A 23,313-nucleotide genomic window follows, 5' to 3' on the forward strand; every position below is an offset into this window, starting at 1 on the left:
CACCCTTAATTCGCTGTATGTGGGCACGCGTCACTGGAAGGACCTTCGTAGGTTGTTCTTATCGTGAAATAATGAGGGGGAGACCTGGGGTGAATAAGTGGAGTTGGGTCAGTCTGGAGGGAAGACCCCTGAACCGGACTAGTCTTATCTTTCCGCGGATTCGGCACCACTTGTAGTTGTTGCGGGCCCATCCTATCACGACGTTGCATACCCTTCAAAGCGGAATATTAGTTTAAAGGCAATGTATCTACTCCTCGCTTGGGTTAAACGGAGTAGGCTATTCAAACCACGGGGCTGGCCAGTGAGACATACAGGTCAACCCTGATTGGCTGACCCTCTGATAACAGCTGCATGAACAAAGCCTTCCCAGGCTTCAATGGCTAGACTACCTCCATCAGGATGAGGGCCTACCTGCTCTAGGTTTCGATAATATGCTGATGGGTTGGTTTGGCCTGTCTGGACATGGTATTGAAACAGTACATGGACCTTTCCATCGCAATAGATGCATGGCGCTCCCTTTGGACATCAATATTATCTTTCTCATCTTCATCTTCAGCTTTCGCTGTAAGTATGGGCTTCCCAACCGCTGGCTCCTCTTTCGAAGAGTAGTCCCCAGCCAGTCATGCCTCGACAAGCTGCAACCCGTCGAAGAACCGTGATACCTCCTCAAGCTTAGGGCCCTTGGTCTCGGGGAAGCACAAATACATGATAATCCCGACGAGTACGTTCCACGAGGCGTTGATGAGATAATTTTTCAACCAGCATCCGTCATGGCGTAGTTCATGGCGAAAGAACAGAGAAAACTGTAGCCAGCGTTAGCATCAAGTTCACTAGGGAGACCCCCAATGCTTGAGAAAGTAAGAGAGAAAGTGTTGACCCGAATCCGTATTTGACGAAACGGAGAATAGCCATACCCGCAGTGCGCAATTTGTACTGCGAGATCTCGGTAGGGTACAAACTCGTCATCGGCGTGACGACGAAAGAGTAGAAGCCCTGGAAGAGAAAGATGAATGCTTAGTTCCGTAGATGCCAGATTGGTTGTCAATTGTGCCATACACTACTGACGGATTAGCAAAGTAGAAGAAGCCATGCTTTTGAAGATTCCACCTACCCTTGATGACCCCTCCAACCATACACAAACTCGCGTTCATAGCTCCAATGCTCAGCATGGTCTGCCATCGTCGACCAAGTACACCTAGCAGAAAGCTTCACATGAGAGTGACGACCAAATATAATTAGTTCAGCACCACATTGATATGAGTCTGGGTCTTGGTGTTGGAAATACCCGCCTGGTCGAGGATGTTGTTAAGGTAAAAAGACACTAGGAAGTTACCATAATTATGGATCGTGCAACTAAAGGCCACGATGACAAATAACCTCTTCCGGTTCCCAGGTGTGGAGACATACTCTAATAGTAATACATAATTACATGGATATTCCTCCCATTCGTCATAATTGTCGTGATCTAGTACGTTTCCTCGGCCGCCTTGTTGAAATTGTTGACCCCGGTTCCCTGCATGATCGCCAGGACCTCTTGGGCGTAAGCATCATGGCCCTTGGCGATCAGATCGGGTAGACTAGGGGACGAATGGAAGCAGCCAAATGGACAAGACGCTGGGCACAACTTGCATCAGCTCAGGGAGCCGCCAAACCCAAGTTGATGCGATATTCTGGCTTCCGTAGTCGACGATACTGGGGATCAGGCTGCCCACATAAAGGCAGGAAAAGAGCACGCCGAGAACCTGGCCACGGATTCTGGACGGTAGAGTCTCTCCGACCAACGTCGGGGCGGTAGGCAAGGATGGCTGCCGGAACAATAATGGCCCTTTTCCGACCCAATCCATCAGCGACAGCCTGCACAAAGAAAGAGCGGATCATCGCACCGATCCATGTACCAGCAGTGCTGAAACTCGTAGTCAGCCATGATTTAAAAGTATTCCGTGTATGACAGTACGATAAGACTGTTTAACACATATCGCGAAGGAGGATTTCTTTCCTATCTTCAAAGACGCCTTCTTTGCAGTTTTCGGCGAAAAAAACGTTCAAGCTGGCTTTCGAAGGGCAGGACTTGTTCCATTCAATCCAGAAAGTGTGATTTCAAAGCTGGACGTACGATTACGGACCCCGACGCCTGTTGGCTCCCCAGACATCGCAACCCGACCGTGGGTATCAAAGACGCCACAGAACCCGATAGAGGCTCATGCACAGTCTACTTTTTTGAAAAAGCGCATCTCAGAGCATCAGAATAGCTCTCCGACGAATATTTTCTCAGCTGTCGACCAGTTTGCGAAGGGAGCAAAAATGATAATGCACGAGCTCGCCCTCGTACGGGCCGAGTGCGCTGAGCTTCGAGAGGCAAATAAGATGCTAAGCCGGCGCCGGAGGACTAAAAAAATGCAATTACGGGAAGGAGAATCACTTATTTTCCAAGAAGGACAGGACCTACGGGACTCTAGGGAGTTGGCGACGCAGATACAGCAAGAAGAGCGCCGAAATGGTGGTCGCGCAAAGCGTGTTGAAACGCGCCCGAGGCGCTGTGGTATTTGCAACGGGACTGGGCATAATGCGCGAACTTGTAAGATCGCATTGCCATCTTCTGGAGAGGAAGATTCAGAGTAGTTTCAATTGATTTACGGCGTTGTGGTTTTACTATCGTAAAATTTCTATGCGAGGTTATGTAAGGGTGTCGTGGCCAGCTCGGTGTACATTCACGTTATCGCGATTAAAAAATACTTTAATTTTGTAAAGGTATGGTAGTTTAGAGATAAATTAGTCGAGAAATTAGCTAAATCGGTGTCCCGGCCAAATCGGTGTCTAGCATTAACTTATGTTAGTGAGCTCAAGCGAGTCCGAAATAAGTGGGGTGTGGCACGGGTAGCACTCACTTCTAGCAACCAACGCAGCACAACGCGTAGTGCAATTAATACAGGATCCACACGGAGTCATCAATAGAGGACTAAATCCCTCACTTGCAGTACAATTTCTTACATGAAACTTGTTATCTCACGGAGGTTATGAATACCCTTTAGTATTATTTGTGAAAGAGCTGAAATAACGCGAGAGCTAGGATAGTTTATCCGACCTAGGCCGAATTGCTGACAAGGGTCAGTGGTATTCATCGGATCTCATCGAAAACGTCTGCCACACTTTGAAACCAAGCGGTTAGGAGTAGTCTGCAGGATGGATCAGAACCTCATTTTCCACGGCACAGTGATTCACTCACGCAATCCTGCGGAAATCTCCATATTTAAGAACACACTGTTGATCATTTCTACAGATGGCAGAATCAGCACGTTGAGGAAGGACACCAATAAATCATTGGTCCCTACTATCTTGGCGGGTTTGAAGGCATCTGGCGAACCGACATATCTTGACCGCGGCCATTTCATCATACCAGGCTTCATCGATACGCACAACCATGCTCCGCAGTGGGCGCAGCGGGGTTTGGGGCAGAGCATGCATATCCTCGACTGGCTCGACGAAGTTACCTTCCCTAACGAGGCTCGGTTCCGTGATCCCGACTACGCAAGGCGCATCTACTCGAGCTGCATCGAAGGCTTCCTCAAGCAAGGGATCACCACTGCATCCTACTATGGATCTATGCACGCCGAGGCGACCAGAATCCTCGCTGACTTGTGTCTGGAAAAGGGCCAGCGTGCCTTCGTTGGAAAGTGCAACATGAGTCGCAATTCCCCCGACTACTACCGTGATGCGACGGTTCAGTCGTCCCTGCAGGATACAAGAGATTGTATTGATCACATTCGAAATATCGACCCTGAGAGCACTCTGTTGAAACACGTTTTGACTCCTCGGTTCGCTATTGCCTGCGAGGCAGAACTACTAAGGGGACTAGGGGACATTGCGAACGAAAATCCAGACCTGCCCATTCAAACGCACTTCAACGAAGCAGAGCAGGAGATTAACCTGACCAAGACGCTGTTCTCGCAATTCGAGAATGAGGCAGACTTGTACGAACACTATGGATTACTGACACGCCGCTCGATCCTAGCACACTGCTGCTTCATGACCGAGTATGAGATGGGCCGTCTCAAAGAGCTGGATTGTGGCGTTTCTCATTGTCCTATCTCCAATATGACCGTTGGAGGTGGGTTCATGGCATCCCCGATAAGAGACTTCCTTCGACGGGGTATCAAGGTTGGACTCGGGACCGACAGTGGTGGCGGCTTTTCGAGTAGCATCCTGGATGCAATGAGACAGGCACTTATTGCTTCGAATGCACGAGAGGTCATGAGTAAAGGCAAGGACAAAGGCTTGAGCATTGCAGAGGTCTTCTATCTTGCTACTCTTGGTGGTGCACGAGTGTGTTGTCTGGATGACAAGATTGGAAGTTTCGAAGAAGGGAAAGAGTTTGATGCCTTGGTCATCAACACTGCCTCGTCTGGCATCATGACCATGGTTGAGGATGATGATCCGATCAGGACTATCTTTGACAAGTTCATAATGACTGGTGATGATCGCAATATTGAGAAAGTCTACGTACGGGGACGGTCAGTCAAATCTTAGGGGAAATCAATCAATTATTTGTGTACCTCAACGCGTTGCCCTACCCGGATAGGCCATGCTAAACTTGTTTCCCAGTGTCTAAGACCGGCATTACTGAAGTATCGCCTGTGATCCTCAACGAACTGCAAGATGGCTCCCAGAGGCACTCCTCTACTCATGACGGCTTCTTCATGCCACGAACAGTGGAGTCTATCCAATTTTCCCGTCTTCAAGGTAAGTAATGGCGCCACTATGACCCTAGTACATCCAGCAGGACATTGCTCTCCCAAGTCGACGGTGCAGTGAGGGTTTGATTGCGTATGATGGAAAGTGGAGCTCATAGGCACACTATGCCCTTGAGTATCCCAATTCCAGAACGAACATCGTTATTTCATGAATCAACTGGCTGCGTGGGCGACTCTTGACGATCTCGACCTATTGTGGCTTGCTATCTACTTAGGCAAAATAATGGATTATTGAAAGCTACGCCCGAATATATATATATAATAAATAAGCTTAAGATTAACGAACTAACTAAAAAAACGAAGATTAAAAAGAAGATAATGATAATAAGGGATAATTAAGGAGAAAGTAGTCGTGAGTCCCTGTGTACATCTTGAAGCGAAGAATTGTCAGATAGGACACCTGGTTCCTAGGTTCAGAAATAATATGGCACTAGAGAAGACTAGTGTCACTTGAAGTTCAGACGGCGAAATGAACCCCTCTTCCCGAAAGTAACTCCGAAGTTCGGGGTCAGACACCTGAACAATGCACCTCCGACATTTCCGAAAGAATCTATAAAGGGCAGAGCAACGGGAGTTCGCGAGAATAGAACACAGACAAGAACACACCTCATTCATATACAATCTTATGCACTTCTGACTACTCGATTGGACACACGTGATATTCGACAAGAATAGGGAGTCCTCCCTGCCCCTGTTACCAATTTTCCCTAGTGTCCGGCCTAGCCCCAGTATTACTAGGTTAGGCAGTACTACCTACTATACTTCTACTTAGTATTTAGGGTATTATAGTATCGAGACGGTATTACCAAAAGGTCCGTAGGATACTTCACTTAAGTAAGAGTAATTAAAATATAACGAAACCTCTAACGTATCCCACAAGCAAGTTGGCCACTTTTTCTTGGCACCGTATGAATAACTTCAATAACTTAACTAAACTAAAAAATAATAATTCAAACTAATCGGAATCCTCTTCCTCGTATGTATCTTTATCATTCTCACAAGTATGAGCATTATGTCCGGGCTCTCCGCAGATCCTACAGCGCCGTCGGCGTGGTTCGGCCGGTCTCGTACGACGACGACTTACACGTATATCATCCTGTAGCTGCTGTTCAATATCCCGTTGAGACTGGAAGTCCTGAGCGTCTCGTAAACTAAGAGATCCTCCATCTTGTAGCTGTCGATTTTGAGTCCTTCGACGACGGCTTAGCTCTTGATTGGCCTTCCGAAGTGTAGTAACCTCATCCTCAAGTAAAACTAACCGATGCATAACAGCCGTCGCACCACGTGAAAATTGGTCAATAGCCGTAAGTATTGTCGTCGGGGAGCTATTCTGATGCTGTACGATTCTGTTTTTAACGTATTCAGACTGGGATTGCGCCTCGGTTGGGTTATTTGGAGTCTTTGATTCCCAGATTAAGGGGGCGCCAGACGAGCTCCCAGGAGGTGTAGGCGTATGTAGCTTAATATCCAGCTGTGAAATCACATATTCCGGGTCGTACGGAATAAGTCCTGTCCCCCTGAAACCTGCCTGGATATTCGACTTAGTTATAGTCGTACGATACTCCCTATAGAATGCCGAAAAGAAATCCTCCTTCGAGATATGGGTTATATGCGCCCGTATTAGGTCTTCAATTTCTTTGCCGTACGACCTTTTCAAAGCCCTAAAACAGCCTACATCGAGAGGCTGGAGCTTATGTGACGAATGAGCAGGCATACTAAGTGTAATAATAGTATGCTCTTTGCAATATAGCTCGAAGTCAGTCGAGTGGTGGCTCTCATGCCCGTCGAGGATAAGAAGACGATAAACACCCTTCGTACGATCCTTCGTATAGCGATCAAAGTGCTGAATCTAGTCTACGCCTCGCTCATTTGTTGTCCAACCTTTTTTGGTTACAGCGATTACCTAATCGGACGGGAATGGGCTATTCTCGTACCAGGATAAGAGGTGGTTTTGACCCGCGATAATAATATACGGCGGGATAGCCCAGCCGGACGAATTAATACCCTGGATTACTGTAGCCCATTCTCGATTGCCTTGTTGGACTGTACGAGGCCTTCCGCGTCGTTCGGCACTTGTAACTACCATCTCGGATGAGATTAAGCCTATCGCGAACCCTGTCTCGTTGAAGTTATAGATATCTGTCAGATATGACACCTGGTTCCTAGGTTCAGAAATAATATGGCACTAGAGAAGACTAGTGTCACTTGAAGTTCAGACGGCGAAATGAACCCCTCTTCCCGAAAGTAACTCCGAAGTTCGGGGTCAGACACCTGAACAATGCACCTCCGACATTTCCGAAAGAATCTATAAAGAGCAGAGCAACGGGAGTTCGCGAGAACAGAACACAGACAAGAACACACCTCATTCATAATACAATCTTATGCACTTCTGACTACTCGATTGGACACACGTGATATTCGACAATATCCGCCTCTTGGATACCATATTTCGCAATTGTATTTCGTACGAGCGTAAACCACGCGCGATACGCGTCAGGATCTTCGCAATAGGCCCGTTGGTAGTCGATTCTTCGATTAAAACGCGTCCGAAGGTCTGGTTGTGTTACGAACCGTTGGCCCTGAACCAACATTACAGGCCCGTCGGCAGGCCAGGTGGATACAGACGCTAGGATCACGGGACCCCGCATCGGAGGAAGGAAAGGACCGATAGGTCACGTGACCTACAGGGGTGGATATGTTGGACAACCAACATATCCAAGTGGGGATCAGTGAAGGAGAGATGGAGATATTATTATTATTATTAAATACGCCGTAGGCTCGAAGCCCCCGGTACCTCTACTAGTACTCCCGTATGTCAAACCGTGCCCTAATGGCTGGACTAAATACATACGCTGCGTCGTCGGTTCGCCCTATTGGCGACTGCGTTACGTCCACTACCATACTACGTTGGTTCTCAACCTACCAACAAAGTCCCCCCTGAGAAGATCGATGCTATCTGGGCCTTGAAGCTGTCCGACCCGTCCCTAGCAGCCACCTTACAATAGTCCCACTAACTACTGGTTCTCCTGTTGCCGTTGCGAGGTCTCTGCGAGAGTATAGTGGCCGTGGTGCGATGGCGGCCCGTAATCGTTCCCTCGGTCCTTCCAACAGCCCGCAAAAGAGGATTACGTGCTCTGCCGTCTCAGGGGCATCGCCACAGCGGCATAGCGGCGAGTACACGCCAAAAGCCCCTGTCTTGAATAAGAAGGCTGCTAGTCCTATTTTTTCCGTCCTGATCTGGCACAGCGTAGACGCCTCCAGTCGGTTCAGGCCGAAATACTTGCCCCCTTTCGGTATCTGCATCGAAGGGCCCTCCGGTTCCTCAGCGATAGCGCGTCGCTGGCGATCGTGATGCTCTGCTCCGGTGAGCCATCTCTTCCTCCAGTGGCCGAGGAGGGCAGCCGGGACCTCCTTTTCCTCACTCATCCACTCGGAGCCCCGGGCCTCCTTCTCCATAGTGTACCCTGCCGGTCGGAGTAGCTGCGACGCCTGCTTCCTCTTCGCCGGCCTATCCTGCCGGAGTATATGTGACGCTTTAGCGCTCGCGCTGCGAAGCAGATTTCTCTTCCCGCTAAGCCGTAGCCGTTCTTCAAACTTAGCAGCCCGGGCACTAAGATAGAGGTCTAGTGGCGGGATTGCTGCTTCTGCTTCCAGGTGGCGAACCGGCGTCGCTTTGTGGGCGCCACAGACTACCCGGAGGCACTCGTTCTGTATCCCCATCAGGCTCTTAGCTGGCCCTGTCGGTTCCTCACTTATAGTATGCCACGCAGTCGCCCCGAAGGCGCAGATGGATATATAAGGGACAGGACTCCCAGGCATTTCATAGATAGACAGTCTCTACTTCAGTGATCAATCTAAGCATCAATCTAACCCATTGGTGAGGCAAACTGCCTTGACGACTCTATTCCCAGTTGCCCTACTTGAATACTTCAGTTACCCAGAGCCCTATACTCCATACGTCAAACCCCGATATTATTGCTTGAGGACTCCGCAGCAGGACTTACTTACTAGCACAAACCCTTACAGACTCTTTAGTGGTTTACGCAGCTAGACTATTAGAGTTTCGTTACAGGTTGTCGTCGTACGAAGTTTGAGGCCCAGTTGACGCCGACGCCTCCAGCGCCACGGTCACGGAGCAGTCGGTTAGCCATAGCTTCAACACCATGGAGCCGGGGAGGAAATAATCGCGAATCTAGGTCAAGTATGTATTATACGACCGCTAACTCTTCTGATTCCGTAAGCTTATGACTAGATTGTCGAGTATTGTCGAATATCACGTGTGTCCAATCGAGTAGTCAGAAGTGCGTAAGATTGTATATGAATGAGGTGTGTTGTTCTCTGTGTTCTCTGAACTCTCGTTGCTCTGTCTTTTATAGATTCTTTAGAACATGTCGGAGGTACATTGTTCAGGTGTCTGACCCCTAAGTGGACAGTAACTTTGGTGTTACTTTTGGGAAAAGGGGTTCCTTTCGCCTTCTGAACTTTAAGTGACAATAGTCTTCTCTAGTGCCATATTATTTCTGAACCTAGGAACCAGGTGCCCTATCTGACATGAAGCGCCGTTACGAAGGCGTACAACCATTACACATTACTAACATGTCCAAACGGAAAATAACCGAAACCGAAGAGAATACGATTACCCGACGCGTAATTGAGCTAGATTCGCGAACTTTTCCTCACCGGCTTCGATACGTTGAAGAAATGGCGAATATCCTCCGACGCGACCGCGACGCGTCACCCGTCGGCAAGAACTGGGCCTCGAGCTTCGTACGGCGACAACCAGACCTCCGGACGCGTTTAAATCGTCGAATCGATTACCAGCGGGCGTTCTGCGAAGATCCTGTCGCGTATCGCGGTTATTTTAAGCGTGTTGTGGACACAATAGCGAAGCACGGCATCCAGCCGGAGGATATCTACAACTTTGACGAGACGGGCTTTTTAATGGGCATGATCTCAACCGGCATGGTCGTTACGAATACCGAAAGACGTGGAAGGCTTAGGCAAGCCCAGCAAGGCAATAGGGAATGGGTTACTGTCATTCAGGCGGCCAATTCCCAAGGCTGGGCGGTGCCGCCGTACATCATCTTCGCGGCCAAAGTTCACCTCGCTTCGTGGTATCGCGACACCACATTACCGGGCAATTGGGTCGTTGATCTATCCCACAACGGATGGACAACGAATGATATTGGTCTCATCTGGGCAGCTCACTTCGATCTGCACACACGCGATCGTACGAAGGGTGTCAAACGCCTCCTGATCTGACGGTCACGAAAACCATCACTCGATGGATTTCGAACAATACTGCAAGGACCATGGCATCATTACCCTTCCTATGCCTGCCCATTCGTCCCATAAGCTCCAGCCTCTCGACTTGGTGCCTTTTAGTGTTTTGAAACGGGCGTACGGTGTGTTTGTTGAGGGTTTGATGCGACGGCATCATACCCACGTTGCGAAGGAGGATTTCCTTGCCGGTTTTTTGGAGGGGTTTGGCGCTGCTTTTACTGAACAAAACATCAGATCTGGTTTCGAAGCAGCTGGAATTGGCCCTTTTGACCCCGACAGGGTTATATCTGCCCTGGATGTCGCAGAAGTCGCGCGTGGACCCTCTGCCGACCCAGAACTCCTACCCCCTATTTGGACTTCTAAGACACCTACCACCACCCTTGAAGCCGAATCGCAGTCAACGTTGATTAAGAATAGCGTTCAGAGGCATCAAGACAGCTCTCCGACGCATATTCTTCATTCAATTGACTCGATTGCAAAGGCTACGCATGCAATGATGCAAGAGAATGTTATCTTGCGTCGCGAGAACGAAGAGCTTCGTGAGACTAACCATGTGCTAAGCAAACGTCGCAGAACCAAAAACAAGCAAATCCAGTATGGTGGGCCACTTAATATAGAAGATGCACAAGTTCTACGGGCTATTAGGGGTGATACGGGTTTGGAAAGTGAGGAACAGGGTGAAAGTAGTCCTACAAGGAGGAGGGCAACGGGTGCTAGGCGCTGTGGCATTTGCGGAGGAACTGGACATAATGCGCGAACTTGTCAGGCAGATGTAGAAACAGATAATGAAAAGAATCCTGATTGATTTCTTGGATGAATACGGGTTGTTGTTGATCTATCTAAGATTAAAGGTTGGGAGGTCGTGAAAAGTTGGGCAAAGACCCGTGTGGGGCATTGACCTGTGGGTGACGTTACGTCTATCCTATTACTAGTTCCGTCCTAGCCATAATTATAAGACTCGTATAATACTATACGATTTAGCCGCTTTCATATTGAATTACCCGATTCTACTGCTTCCTTCGCCTTCTAGAGGTTATCTTCCCCTATCGCAATCTTCTACACGAAAAGCCAAAGCGTGGGTTGTGATTATTTTGATAGGTATTTGAAAGTAGGGCTGTCCCACTACCCCTGATATCTGACTTCCGCAGGAAACACTCTAGTATTTAGACGATAGCTATTAGTTAACTTGAGCTATACCGGAACGGCCAGAATGCTTACATGGACGGCGGTAGACTTTGAACATAGATCTGCCACCTCATAAAAACTAGCAATCTAGTTATGGACTCCCCGGGTAAATAAGGCCAAGGCCACACTTATCCTGTGAAGCCCTTGGACTCTCTTGACTGTAAAATTAACAAACAAGGAGCCAGCAACATCAGCAAGGCAATGAGTAAACTGGGAAACCCTTCTTGGAAATGGACCGCTGACTCAGGGTTGAGTAATTACTCATGGTATCATTACATTATAAAATCGTACACGCCCGCCGATCTATATATAGACCCGAGAACCAACCCTGACAATCGTACACGTCCTGAAACCCTTTTTTCTTTTCCAGATTCACTGCCTTCCGTTAAATGTTCCTAAATCGTCCCAGCTAACTGGAAAACCCTGTGACTGAGCTGTCATGGCCGGGTCGTCGATGACCGTGGTCGTAAAGCTCTGCCAATCGTCCATCATGTCGGGCGCCTTCAACATCTGGTCAGGATGTGGTTGTGGACTGTTATCATACATATTGAAATCCATGTCCATTGGCGATGGTAATAGCGGAGCAGGAGGAAGCTCCTTGTCCAAAGACAATCTCGGGACCTGCACTTGTTGTATTTGCATAGGCTCTGGTTGCATATGTTGCGACGGTACAGGTTGAGGAGGGAGAAAGCCCTGGTAGGGGTTGTTTTGTGGAATCGGAGACGTCACCGGCGTCACCTCGATGGAGGGTGTTTGCTCGAAAAAGTCATTCGATGACACTCGACGGCTGGGTTGCCTGCTAATCGGCATCAAAGAGGTCGAGGACGTCCTCCGCAGCCCTTGGCTTTGCGATGTGATGGAGACCTGGTGATGGTAGTCAGGATGCGGCGGAGCGGTGATGGTCTCCTGTGACGATGACGCTTCGCCCGCTGCCGATTTTGGTTTCAGGACAACGTGGCAGTAGCCCCACGCGCAGCGAGCTATCTTTTCGGCCGACTCCTTGGTTCCATCGAAGAATTCCAGAAAGTCCTGGAGTTGCCCTGGACTTTCATTCTCCACATATCCCTGAGCCCTCCCGGTATTGTCAGGGCTCCAGCTGAACATGGGCTGGTGTCCATTGAATTTGTGTTCTTTCCTCGAGACCAGATCCCTCCATGCTTCTAAAATGGAAGGCTGGTGCAGAAGGCCATATATCACGTTGGAATGCAGCCAGTCAGACTTGGCACAGCCTTGTTCAAAATGGGATGCGACATGCTCATAGTGTTTTTCCAACTTTCCGTGCATGGCGGCGCAAAACCCGCAACCCCATGCCTTCCTCTTTCTCATATACTTGACCACGTTATCGGAGTGCGGACACGTCCGGCAGCCGTGGGCGGATTTGTGGTGTTGGTTGAAAGTGTTTGGGCCCCAGAAGCTCTGGTTGCAATTCGGGCAGGGATATTTGCGCCATCGCTCGTGGAACTCTTCCTCGTGCCGCTTCCAGTCGAACTTGCGCTTGAACGTCTTGTCGCATGCCGTGCACCAGTACTTGGCCTCGGAAGTTGTTGACGTAGTTGATTTGCTGCCTGTGGTGCCTATCGTTCCCGCCGAGGAAGCCGAACTGCGCCCCGTTCCCGTGGATAGTATACTTTCTCGCCCTGAGCTGTTTGAGGCCGTCGAGGACACTGAGGACCGCGCTTGATGGGATGGATTGAAGCTGAAGCTGGGTACAGGCAGACCCAGAGCTGGAGGGTACTTAGCGATCCCTTTCGTAGAGGCTAGATGGTTTCCCCTACCTTCGATGCCACCGTGTGGATGTTGTGGATGTTGTGGATGTTGTGGTGGTTGGGCTTGCTGGCCCTGTTGTTGGGGATTTTGGTGTGGTATTTGTTGCTGCGACTGCTGCTGTTGCTGCTGTTGGTTGTCCTCCTCTAGCAGTGCCAGCAGCGTTTCGCGGGAAAGTCCTGACTGCTTGAGTGCCTCGAGGTGGCGCCGTGCCTGCTCCAGTATTCTCGAAGGGTCTTGTGCCGTATCCATATTTGCAGGCGACTTGGCTTATGTCTCTGGCTCGCTCGGAGCGAGGCCCAGAGTGAGGTGTGATCGGGGCAGGTGGCAGGTGAAGGGAAGAAACGGTGAGGCGGCCGGATCGAGGTCTTGTCGGGGTGTCGATGGATGGATGATCGTGGAGACGTGGGAGGAATCGATGGAGCAGCAGACTGACAGCAAACCATTTCCAGATTTTTCCGCGCGCGTAGCGATGGGCGTCTCGTCGATAATATTGCTGGCCGAGTGCCACCCCCGTCTGGCCGCATCGACCGCTGCACACGAGCAGCAAAGGTCAGAGTGCTGTTGTGCTGCCCCCCAAGGCCCCCAGTCCCGCCGTACCAATTTGCGAATAGGCGGCCCCTGGTCTGCCCTGGTGCAAATCGTGGATCAATTGGAATGTCGTCTGAAGTCTTGTACGCTTGTTCCCATACAGGGATGGAATGGCGGGCTTGGATGCTTGGTCCTTGACCAACCTGAAACGGTTGGGGCCTGGGCCTGAGTCTGCTTCGAGTGGCCTTTTGCTGTGCCATGAGCCGTTTCCAACGAAAAACCCGCCGTTCCTCCATGCTGGACAAGCGTTTCGAAACACGACACGGCGCCCGACTTGTGGGATGAAGCAGCCAATGGCGGCGTGTCGTTGTGGATGATCCCTGTCACCTAATCTGTTTCCTCGCCTGTGCTTGGTTCGTAGATTGAGCTGTTGCAGGAAACATGTTCTCCAGCGACTGGATCCTCGAGCGATCCGGGCACTGATCCTTGCCACATTGGTCGCTGCCAATGCAACGCGAGCCGATGTGATAAACTGTTTGTCTTGTTGGCTCCTGGCGGGTTTGTGGTTGGCTTGTTGGATCCTTCCTCCCCCTTCTGTCATCCTGCTGCGGGCTTGTTGGCTGACTCGAGCGACGTCGACACGCAATCCTGGCTGGTTTCAAGGCTCCCAAGGCCCCGGGGTACAGCTGTTTGATGTTTGGTGCCTTGTCCAATGTCCATCGGGGGTGCGACAATCTCATGGTCCAGTGGTCAGTGTCATCCGTTGTGAGCCAACGCGTCGGATGCTTTCCATGCCATCTAATGATCTATGAGCTCGCGACGCTACCAGGTGGACAACCGACTGAGCCCAAGGGCCGTGCTACGCCATGGTGAAGTTGTGGCGTCATCTTCGCTAGCTAGACGGCAGCCGCCTTTACTTGAAATGTTCAATTGAGTTCCAACGCTCAACGCCGGCCGCGTAACTAATTTTGTCCAGCTCGATCCTGCAATAGATCTTGGTTTCTGGGACGGGATTGATTAGTTATAACTTTCCCTTCTAGCTCTTTTCTGTCTCAACGGGTCGCGCCAGCTCGTGCTCCAGACTCCTGCTGCAGCGCGCTGTCGGCTTCTGAAGTTGGGGTCGTCTATTTTGCTCAACCCTTCCCCCTCCCCCTTGCCCCTCTTTCAAACCGAAATGCAAGTTTGATGAATGCCAAGCGACGCAGAGCACTTTCAAGTCCCTCGAGACCCTTAAATCAAATCACCTTGAGCGCACTCAAGGTTTCATTACAGCACGATCCTCTCCTGGTTGCGCACCCATCAACGTCAACACCATGTCGTTAAACCCGTCATGTGCTCCTTGAAGTGTCGCTGGCCTTACTAGCAGCCAGTGCTGTGTGTCATATAGAGTTTTTCTTGTCCTTCCCGAGGTTTCCTTTTGAGCTGCCATGCCTGTTCGTCTCCACCCCAGCACCCACGAACTCGGAACGACGCTTGGGATGATGCAAATCCCGACTCTATCCCGACTATCCGTTGCACCTTACTTGAATTCAGTCTCTGGGACAACAAGTTTAACGAAGTAGACGGTTGCCTAGATCTCGACAAGTAGTTTGTTTAATCACAACCTTATGAAGGCATAGGGGGCTGATAAAATATTCGATTACCATGGCTCAAGTCTCTTCTCCAGTTCAATAATCACGGCCTGCTGTCCCGCTCCTGCTATCTCAGCATCATAGTCCCTTCATTTGCGAGCTTAATCCGAATCTCAACTCTTGTCCTTTCGATTTGCCGATATCTCCGGCTAATGCATTCATTGGAACTTCTCCTGCCTTGCAACTTGCGAGCCAAGCCATGCCCGCTCGACTGACCTCGAACCGCCTACTCGGACGACTAATGCTTTGGAAATTCACAATTACACTTGTATGGGTCCCCCGGTAGAACCAGTCTTCACCCGAAACAACTTTGCGGAATACAGCTGTCCCTCATTTTCGGCTCACGCAGCTGGGATGCGCTGCGCGGCCTCGGCATATGGTAATGCACTATCTCCTCTATCTACAGGGGTCGAGGATGCTAGTGTCCTAAAGGCTTGAGGAACCACAAAACTGCGGCCGAGACACCGTGGCCAATCAACAACTGACCGGCAGCCCATTTTGGCCGTCAAGTGGATGATCCGGACACCGCTCCGAATCGCCACTACCGGTTCCATGCATCCATATTTCTCCGTCATTATTTCCATGTACCCCATTCCATCAACCTTATTCCAATGCGTGCAACAGTTAGTGGTGCTTTATCTAATGTCGTGACGTTCAGCATTCTGCGAGGACAGCTCTCTTCGTGCACCCCTCTTCGTGCACCCGAGGAAGCGTTCGTAAAGTCGGGGTTCCTGCCAAGAGAGAGTTATCGGTCCCAACGGAGGCTGTCAATCACTTGACATCTTCGTTGTGGGTGTTATGCTCAAACACTCTTCTAAGGTATCGATGTGGCCATACGAACGGGCATACGAAATACACATGAATTCGCAGACAGCTAAAGAGCCTGCAGCCTTTTTTCAAGGCGATGGCATAAGGGTACCCCGTGGAGCTGAGCTCCCGCTTCTTGCGATGTTGTTGTCTTTGTCGATTCCGATTTGCTTAAATCGCTGGCTCTGACAGCAACAAAGGTCCATGCACGTCATGACTGCGCCGACAACCTGGCTCCTGAGTGTCCTTTGTATTTTATCTGCACAACCTGAGCGGGTCGCAAAGCTGTTGGTCTATCTTGCATTTCTTTCAAGCCTGGCTACATATTCCTGCTTTCCCGTCATCACTTCTCAATAAATTGCGACGACGATCAGTCAAGTTCGGAACGAGCATCCGAACCTCGACTTTGCCGTGCACACTGACATTCACGATCCGAACCTGGGCTATGGAAGAAAATGCTGCTCATTGCAACGCAGAAGATCAGCATAGTTACCCACCAATCCGAGGCATCTACAGGGCTCACATATGTTAAGCAGGGATATGAATGGAACGGTGCCATTGGGAATTTGGAGTCCAACGGGTTAGTGGTCATTGAAGTTACGCCTTGGTATGCCCGTGAGACCCCTGCGTTTCCTATAATGCTGGCTCAGGTGAACACAAATGGGCATCGTGGGAATTGGACGGTATCTACAGGAAGGAAGCATCTCAATTTAGCACGAGGTATCGGCTTGTCCCTGGTATGACCCCCTTGCTTTATTGGAAGGCGTCGCTTTATTTCAAGAAGGTTATCAAAGTATCGTTGGGTTGGAGACTATTTTGCTCAATAAATCCATCGTTGTTGTTGTTAACGAAGCAGCACAGCCCGAACCTGTCGTTCCAGCCCAAGAATGCGATATTGGCTCAAGTGAATAATTACTTGATGGGTGGTGTGAAACTGGCAAATGGGTGCACTCATAGGAGTCGTCGCCCTTTGATCTCTGAATCGCATCGAATGAGCAAGTGTTGGCAGCGTGTACTTGCATCTATGATGGGTTCACCCCGGCATTGCGTGTGATGCGAACCAGCCAATATGTACACCTCTCATTGGGTACGAAGTAGCAATTCTACTTCTACGGTGGCGCTTTGGCCTGCGGGCTGGTTCACCCACTTGCGTTGCATCCCTGCGATGCTGGGTATTGTCATCACATTTGCACACTGACCTACTGTTCATTGCTAAAATTTCATTGTAGCGTAGTTATTGACCGGACCAGAGGGAGAGTGTCTCATAGAACGAAGACCCCTCCGACCTCTTCTCTTCGACCACATTGAAAGCCACTCTGTACTTATGTACTGTGAAAGAAGCAGCTCTCTGCGAACATGAACTACCTCAATAAAACTGACCACCCCTGACGCCTACGAGTAACATGACGATAGAACCAGCTGCCTCGCCATGCCCCGTCCAACTTCTGGTCCCCCTTACATATCAGTCAGTGTAGACAGAAGCGGGGTGGAAATACTATGGGCTTGTGAGTTCTGACCGGCTCATCTGCTCATTTGAAGTTGCAGCGCAAGTGGACCTATTAGATAATGTGATAGCCTTCAAGGCGTACGAGATGTCGCCAAATGTTTGGCCATCAAGATGCCGCAAGGGCTGGCCGTAGTGGAGTTCGAAAATAGCGGGTAGTACCCCTATTCGATGATTGGATGCTCTGCTCGACGTATCGGGCTGTAGATTGAGGAGAGCGAGCTATGGCATATACAACCCAGAAACAGGCTTGTTTCTCATTATGTACCTTTTTTATCTAGCAGTATGAGTCGAATTTCTTCAAATGCCTCAGCCAGGACTGAATGCAGCAATCTATGATGTACCCAAGCATTCAAGTATCAAATCTTTTCCCTCAGACCCTCAACATCAAGCCGGGGTGCTCAATTGGGCAGACCAACTTCAGCCTGGTTCTTGGCCTCCATCCTGGCAGGTTCAACCGTTGTATTGTGCTATTTGTGACACTCGCTAATTACACGTCTATGAGGATCTTGTAAATATATTTGCTCTACTCTTGTTCTATCCTGCAAACGTTTTGGTCTCTTGAGTAGCAGTCTTCACGGGCAGTTAATACTACAAACGGTATGGTGATTATTGCAGTCCTAATCAATAGATACCAAGCTCTATGGAATAAGTTTACAAGAGCGTATTATGATAGCTAAACTGAAAGTGGGCAAGTGGCAAGTGTAATAATAAGAACTGTGTAGACAGGGTACCTCGATATTATCAAGGAAGACAACTATCCTGAAGAGTCTGATTTATAGAAGCGAAATTTAGGCAAGTAGGCGACAGAATAAACGGCTCTACTAGTGGAATAGTCGACGTACTAGCAGCGATCCGAGCACTTACCGAGGGGATTACGACTACAGTACAAAAGACGATACAAGACACCGTGAAAAGCACAGCTATGCCTACGATCAGGTCCTGGGCCTCAGTCGCCTCGGGAACGGCCCAAGGGAGGGAACCCGTCGGAGCTCCGGTGCGGCAGCAACGGGTCGTTGTACCCCAGCGAAGGGAAAGAGAAATAGTGATCCGAGGGACGGAAGACCCCAGTATGAAGAACAGGACGGCGGCTGAAGTCGTCAAAGCAGTGAATAAGGCACGCGGTAGCACCGACGCCGTAGCGGCCCGCAGGCTACGTAGTGGCGATACCGTGGTAACGTTTAATGTAACGAGGATACCACACGTCTCACAATATAATAGTCAGGTAGTGCAAAGGGTAGCTAAAAGTAGGCCAGTGTATGGGTGCGTATATTGCAAGACTGATTCTTGAAGAATCTAAACTAGGTGCGAGCGTCTCGAGTTCTCCTCTTAAGCTGGGCGGTCCCGGGGTTTTACCGGATCGGGGCGAATCCCTCCCGACTCAGCTTGTCAGCTGAGACCGGCCCGCCACAACGGCTCTTTCCTTACAGAGAATGTGGTAGAGTTTGCGCAACGGTGGCAATTAGAACTGGCGTACGCATTTTATTTTTTAAATTTTCTCTTTATAACTATATATTTTACCGTTGTGAGAGTTTCCTTTTTCAATTAAACTTTTTGCCACACCAGTAAGGGAAATTACACGGCAAAGGCACAGACAAAGGGACTCAACTATTGACCTTGCATGGGCGACGAAGGGGACCGTAATAGACTACGAAGGGGACCCGGGCCTAGAAGGATCGGACCATAGGGCGCAAGTAATCAGGGTAATATCTAACGAGGAGGCAGCGAATGAAGGCCGCCGTAACACCGAGGGGTGGAATTGGACGATGGCAGATAAGTGGCTAATCGTAGCCGAGTCGGGCCAGAGATTCATGAACTATTTACCGGTTGAGACGAGAACAGAGCTAGACCAGGCGATCGATTGGGTCATCCAAAACCTCCAAGAGATCGCCGACGTAGCGGCCCCTAGGCGTACTGTTGGTAGAGGCGCCGGGACCCCGTGGTGATGCCCCCAGGTCAGCAAGGCTTGCGCTGAGACGAAGAGGCGACGACGAGATTACCTCCACGCGAGGTCGCAGACTAACTGGGACGAATACTTAAGAGCTAACCAAAAACAACGGCTCGAAATCAGCGAGGCACAGGCGCGGAGCTAGCATGAGAAGCTCGAGAGGACGGCGAAGGATCATAAAAGCCTTTGGGCACTACAGAGGTGGGATAGGCTGCGGAGCTGGACACCCCCTGACACCCATGGAATGCCGGATCTTCGACGGAACGCAAGCGGTGCACCCACGGCGCGCACCCACGATGAGAAGTCAAAGCTACTAGCTGAGAGGTTCTTCCCAGACCCGGATATAGACCTGTCGGACCTCGATCACAACCCGCCACGGACGAAATCAGACCTGGACGTCCCTAAGGAGGTAAACGCGGAGGACATCGAGGCTATTATCAAGAAGACAGCGGCTTGGAAGGCCCCCGGCGATGACCAGATCCCTACGGGCCTGCTGAAAATCTGTGGTGGACCCCTATGGGAGATTCTAGCGGATATAGCGACCGCAAGCTTTAGGCTAGGATACTACCCGGAGCGCCTCCGCTCGGCAAAGGTAGTCGTTATCCCTAAGCCGAACAAAACGACAGCCCAAAAGCAGACCCCTAGCGGTTGGCGACCGATAGCGCTGCTTAGTACGATAGGGAAGGTGATAGAGGCGGTGATGTGCCAGCGCATCACTACCGTCGCGGAGACGGCCGGTCTGCTACCAAACGGTCAAATGGGTAACCGAAAAGGGCGGTCCACCGAATTAGCGATACGCATAGTTGAGGACGTAACCCATACAGCGTGGAGGCGCGGAGGGATCGCCTCACTACTACAACTTGATATTAAGGGGGCGTTCGACACAGTCAACTACAGGCGTTTGATTTCCATACTAGCCCGGAAGGGCTACCCGGAGTGGGTTCAGGAATGGGTACACAGCTTCGTAGAGGATAGGACAGTACGCCTCCGGTTCGACGGTAAGGAGTCAGAGCTAATCCCTCTACGAGCTGGCGTCCCCCAGGGGTCGCCACTCTCCCCGATACTATTTATCCTATATATCTCGACGCTATATGAGGAACTAGCGGAGAAACACCCCCTACTCTTAGTCGTGGGGTTCGCGGACGATACGAACCTACTTAGCGTTAGCACAGACACGGGCACGACCTGCCGCCGACTAGAGGACGCTTGGGCTACGTGCCAACGGTGGGCCGCCAGGCACGGGATGGAGTTCGCTCCGGATAAGAGTGAGCTGATGCACTTCACTAGAACCCGAGACCCCTCCCCGCAGAGTATTGAAACGGGGTCAGGCGGTCGGTAGGATGTACCTATCACCTAACACACTGAACAGACGGCTCCAGTACCAATAGATCACATCTGTTGGTCTGATCAGACGAAGATCATGGTGCTGGCCGTAAGAGCGAAGCTCTTATAAGTCGTGTGCGCAAGTTGGTCGGATGTGCCTCTGAGACTCGTGTCGGGATAATTCTCAGAATAGGACGTCTGGCTCCTAGGAGTCGAATTGAAGCTGTCTCTAGTACTGGATTGCTCTGATCAGAGCAAGACACAATGTCTCATAGTTGTCAAGGCTAAAATGGAAAGGATAGATGGATTCTTAGAAGCTATCCCCTGAACGTGTAAGTGAATCATGAACTGAAGCTTCTGAATTGCATGCATTGAAAAGAGTGCGATAATGGCCAACCATTGCTTGTCGAATCGAAAAGATGAAGAAGTCATTAAAAAGGGTCCGTCCTCGAAAAGAAAGTTGCAGCCACAAGCCTCCTTCATCAAAGCAAAAGATCCTCCCCATTCCGTCACCTATTTTCCCTGGCGTCCGGCCTTACCCCGCTACATTCCTCCCCAGGTTCGTCTCTCTGTCCTCAAAGACAATCGAACCTGTATGACTACAAAAATTCCCCTTCTCCCAGCGATCGCAGTGTTGGACTTCGTACTCTCTTTACTGCTGTCACTGCTCGTTTGTCCACCTGGGATTGTGATGCCCCCTTTGCAGCTCGCTCGTTGTCAGTCAACTGGGCCTCATACGCGTCCCAGCCTTGCCATTGGTTCGGGAAGCAAGGCAAAGGCCTGCCCCCAACTGTGACAGCGGTGTCGTCCTTCCACCGTACATACGTATTCCACCGCCCTGCAATCAAGCTGTCCTTGCGCTGCGTCCCCACAGGCGGCCTTGCAATGTCACTCGTATCGAGGACAGCCGGTTCTCTTCGTTGGCCGACGAGCTCTTTGATTTTCCAGAAGGCATCTTGCTTGAAGTTGTCGTGTTGTTCGATGGAGTTGTAGAATAGGTCTGTTGGAAGTAGAAGCAGAAAATCTTCTCTGGTCGCTTCTGCCTGTGTAGTCGCTCCTTCCATTTCCGATCGTAACGTCGATAACCGCTTTGCTGCCTAAAATGGTCTTGCCAACTGACAACAAGAAGTCTTCGTAAGTGAAGTCATTCCCATCTTTTTCTTGACCAATCGTCAACTATTATTGGTATTTTCTTCCCACCATCACTTCCAACCATTCATAGACTTCAGAACCAGTCTGATCAGATCAATATCATCATTATAATCATGCCGAAAACACCATCCAAGCAGCGCAGAGGTTCGTTGCGTCCATGTGGGCATCCGGAATGCAGTCACTTTGTCTGTCTGCGCACGCCGTCCACAAGAGGGAACGTGGGCTCCTCCCCAGTAACTCCTGGTGGTCGTTTCATTACGAGCCCCAAAAGCTCACCTCCTCCCTTCTCATCCACTTCCTCTTTGGGCCATACAGGCCGAGTAACTCGCAGCATGTCTGGTCGACAGCAGTTGCTTCTTCCTCCTCCACCAGTGGTCACTGATACCAACGAAGAAGACACCACTGTACTCCCAGATCTTCCTTCCGACGGGTTGACCAATGAAAGGCGATCTCAGATTCCGGTCTTCCCTTCGTCCCTGAAGGATGTGAAGCGTCTCTGGGTTCGCCAGAATGCTCTGGCAACCAACCCCTGGTGAGAAGCTCAAGAAGGTCCGTATTCGTCTGATCAGAAAGATCTCTTTTGATTAACTTTGTCGCACAGGTCCTCACACTCTTAACCATCCATATTGTCACGGGTGCGGCCAAGGATTGCTATGTCCGTTGGGAGATCACAGACCAAAAATTCTGGTCAGTCCTCCAGCTGCAAGACCCTGCTACCTCTGCCTTGGCGTCCGCTCTGGCAAAGAGGATCAAGGACGTGTTCGTGGAAATCACCTGCGGAGGTCCCTTCGACACCTTCTTGGTCCGGCTGTCAAACGATCGCAGGCGAGCCACCGGACTCTTCGTCCAGCTCTACGGCGACGAGAACGAGGTTCCTTGCCGGTCTTGTTCCAAACGTCTGATCAGTTCAGAAACTGGCGATCATCGTGGCATGTGGCCCATGTTTGGCTGCCGATCGATTCCCGGGGCCTTCGGCCATGCCTGTGGTAACTGTCTCGCCATGGTGGAGGGCGAAAAATGCACCTTTCGCGATGACAAGTACGATCACCTTCGTGCTTCATCAAAGAGGGATCCTCCCCTTGTGAGTGACCTCTCTTCATCAAACTCTCCCGCGGCCATCAGCTTTGGCCTGAACGCACTTAGGCGCCTCTATGCCCAATACAAGGAACACAGCTCCCAGGCTGTCAGAAGCAACGAGGGGGCTCAGGGAGCCAAAGGAAGTCCCAGTGGTCAAGGCAAGGGATTCTGGGGCTGAAATGAAGCAATAGCCAACCGTTGTGCACTTGCAGTACTGAATCAATCACGCATATCAACATATCTCCTCCCCATTACCCACATAATTGCAGAAGCACAAAAACTCCGTAACTGTTAAAGAGGTGGTTTTAACCCGCGACAATAATATACAGCGGGATAGCCCAGCCGGACGAATTAATACCC

The 23,313-nt window shown here is 50.4% G+C and overlaps 5 protein-coding genes across 5 annotated transcripts; 2 read left to right on the forward strand and 3 right to left on the reverse strand.

Moving 5' to 3' along the window:
• Positions 1–414: 414 nt before the first annotated feature.
• BCR38DRAFT_44364 (uncharacterized protein) lies at positions 415–1,436 on the reverse strand. Its single transcript, XM_040860893.1, has 4 exons — positions 1,334–1,436; positions 1,112–1,206; positions 878–993; positions 415–803 (listed from the first exon to the last, which is right to left on the reverse strand). The coding sequence occupies exons 2-4, from the start codon at positions 1,167–1,169 to the stop codon at positions 621–623; spliced, it is 357 nt and encodes a 118-aa protein (XP_040712897.1). The 5' UTR covers positions 1,170–1,206; positions 1,334–1,436; the 3' UTR covers positions 415–620.
• Positions 1,437–2,943: 1,507 nt separating this feature from the next.
• Positions 2,944–4,563, forward strand: BCR38DRAFT_442048 (uncharacterized protein). Its single transcript, XM_040860791.1, has one exon. The coding sequence runs from the start codon at positions 3,181–3,183 to the stop codon at positions 4,522–4,524; it is 1,344 nt and encodes a 447-aa protein (XP_040712898.1). The 5' UTR covers positions 2,944–3,180; the 3' UTR covers positions 4,525–4,563.
• A 7,094-nt stretch (positions 4,564–11,657) lies between these two features.
• Positions 11,658–13,214, reverse strand: BCR38DRAFT_317055 (uncharacterized protein; the record flags this gene model as incomplete). Its single annotated transcript, XM_040854716.1, has 2 exons — positions 11,658–12,892; positions 12,992–13,214. Coding segments are annotated over 2 exons (1,458 nt in total), but the record flags the coding sequence as incomplete, so codon positions are not given.
• Positions 13,215–13,383: 169 nt separating this feature from the next.
• Positions 13,384–14,216, reverse strand: BCR38DRAFT_44437 (uncharacterized protein). The gene has a single exon (XM_040860935.1). The coding sequence runs from the start codon at positions 14,110–14,112 to the stop codon at positions 13,534–13,536; it is 579 nt and encodes a 192-aa protein (XP_040712900.1). The 5' UTR covers positions 14,113–14,216; the 3' UTR covers positions 13,384–13,533.
• Positions 14,217–22,208: 7,992 nt separating this feature from the next.
• On the forward strand, positions 22,209–23,131 carry BCR38DRAFT_487744 (uncharacterized protein; the record flags this gene model as incomplete). Its single annotated transcript, XM_040864189.1, has 2 exons — positions 22,209–22,376; positions 22,478–23,131. 2 exons carry the CDS (start codon positions 22,209–22,211, stop codon positions 23,129–23,131), a joined length of 822 nt encoding a protein of 273 aa, XP_040712901.1.
• Between the last annotated feature and the right edge of the window lie 182 nt (positions 23,132–23,313).

The sequence above is a fragment of the Pseudomassariella vexata genome (assembly GCF_002105095.1).
Source record: "Pseudomassariella vexata strain CBS 129021 chromosome Unknown BCR38scaffold_11, whole genome shotgun sequence".
Taxonomy (NCBI): Eukaryota; Fungi; Ascomycota; class Sordariomycetes; order Amphisphaeriales; family Pseudomassariaceae; genus Pseudomassariella; species Pseudomassariella vexata.

Excerpts from the sequence above, each read along its gene's own strand:
- BCR38DRAFT_44364 (XM_040860893.1), bottom strand. The coding sequence starts at position 1,169 with ATGCTGAGCATTGGAGCTATGAACGCGAGTTTGTGTATGGTTGGAGGG. Across the intron at positions 994-1,111 it reads GGTTGGAGGGGTCATCAAGG|GGCTTCTACTCTTTCGTCGT; the intron begins GTAGGTGGAATC and ends TTTCTCTTCCAG. Across the intron at positions 804-877 it reads TTCGTCAAATACGGATTCGG|TTTTCTCTGTTCTTTCGCCA; the intron begins GTCAACACTTTC and ends CGCTGGCTACAG.
- BCR38DRAFT_442048 (XM_040860791.1), top strand. The coding sequence starts at position 3,181 with ATGGATCAGAACCTCATTTTCCACGGCACAGTGATTCACTCACGCAAT.
- BCR38DRAFT_44437 (XM_040860935.1), bottom strand. The coding sequence starts at position 14,112 with ATGACAGAAGGGGGAGGAAGGATCCAACAAGCCAACCACAAACCCGCC.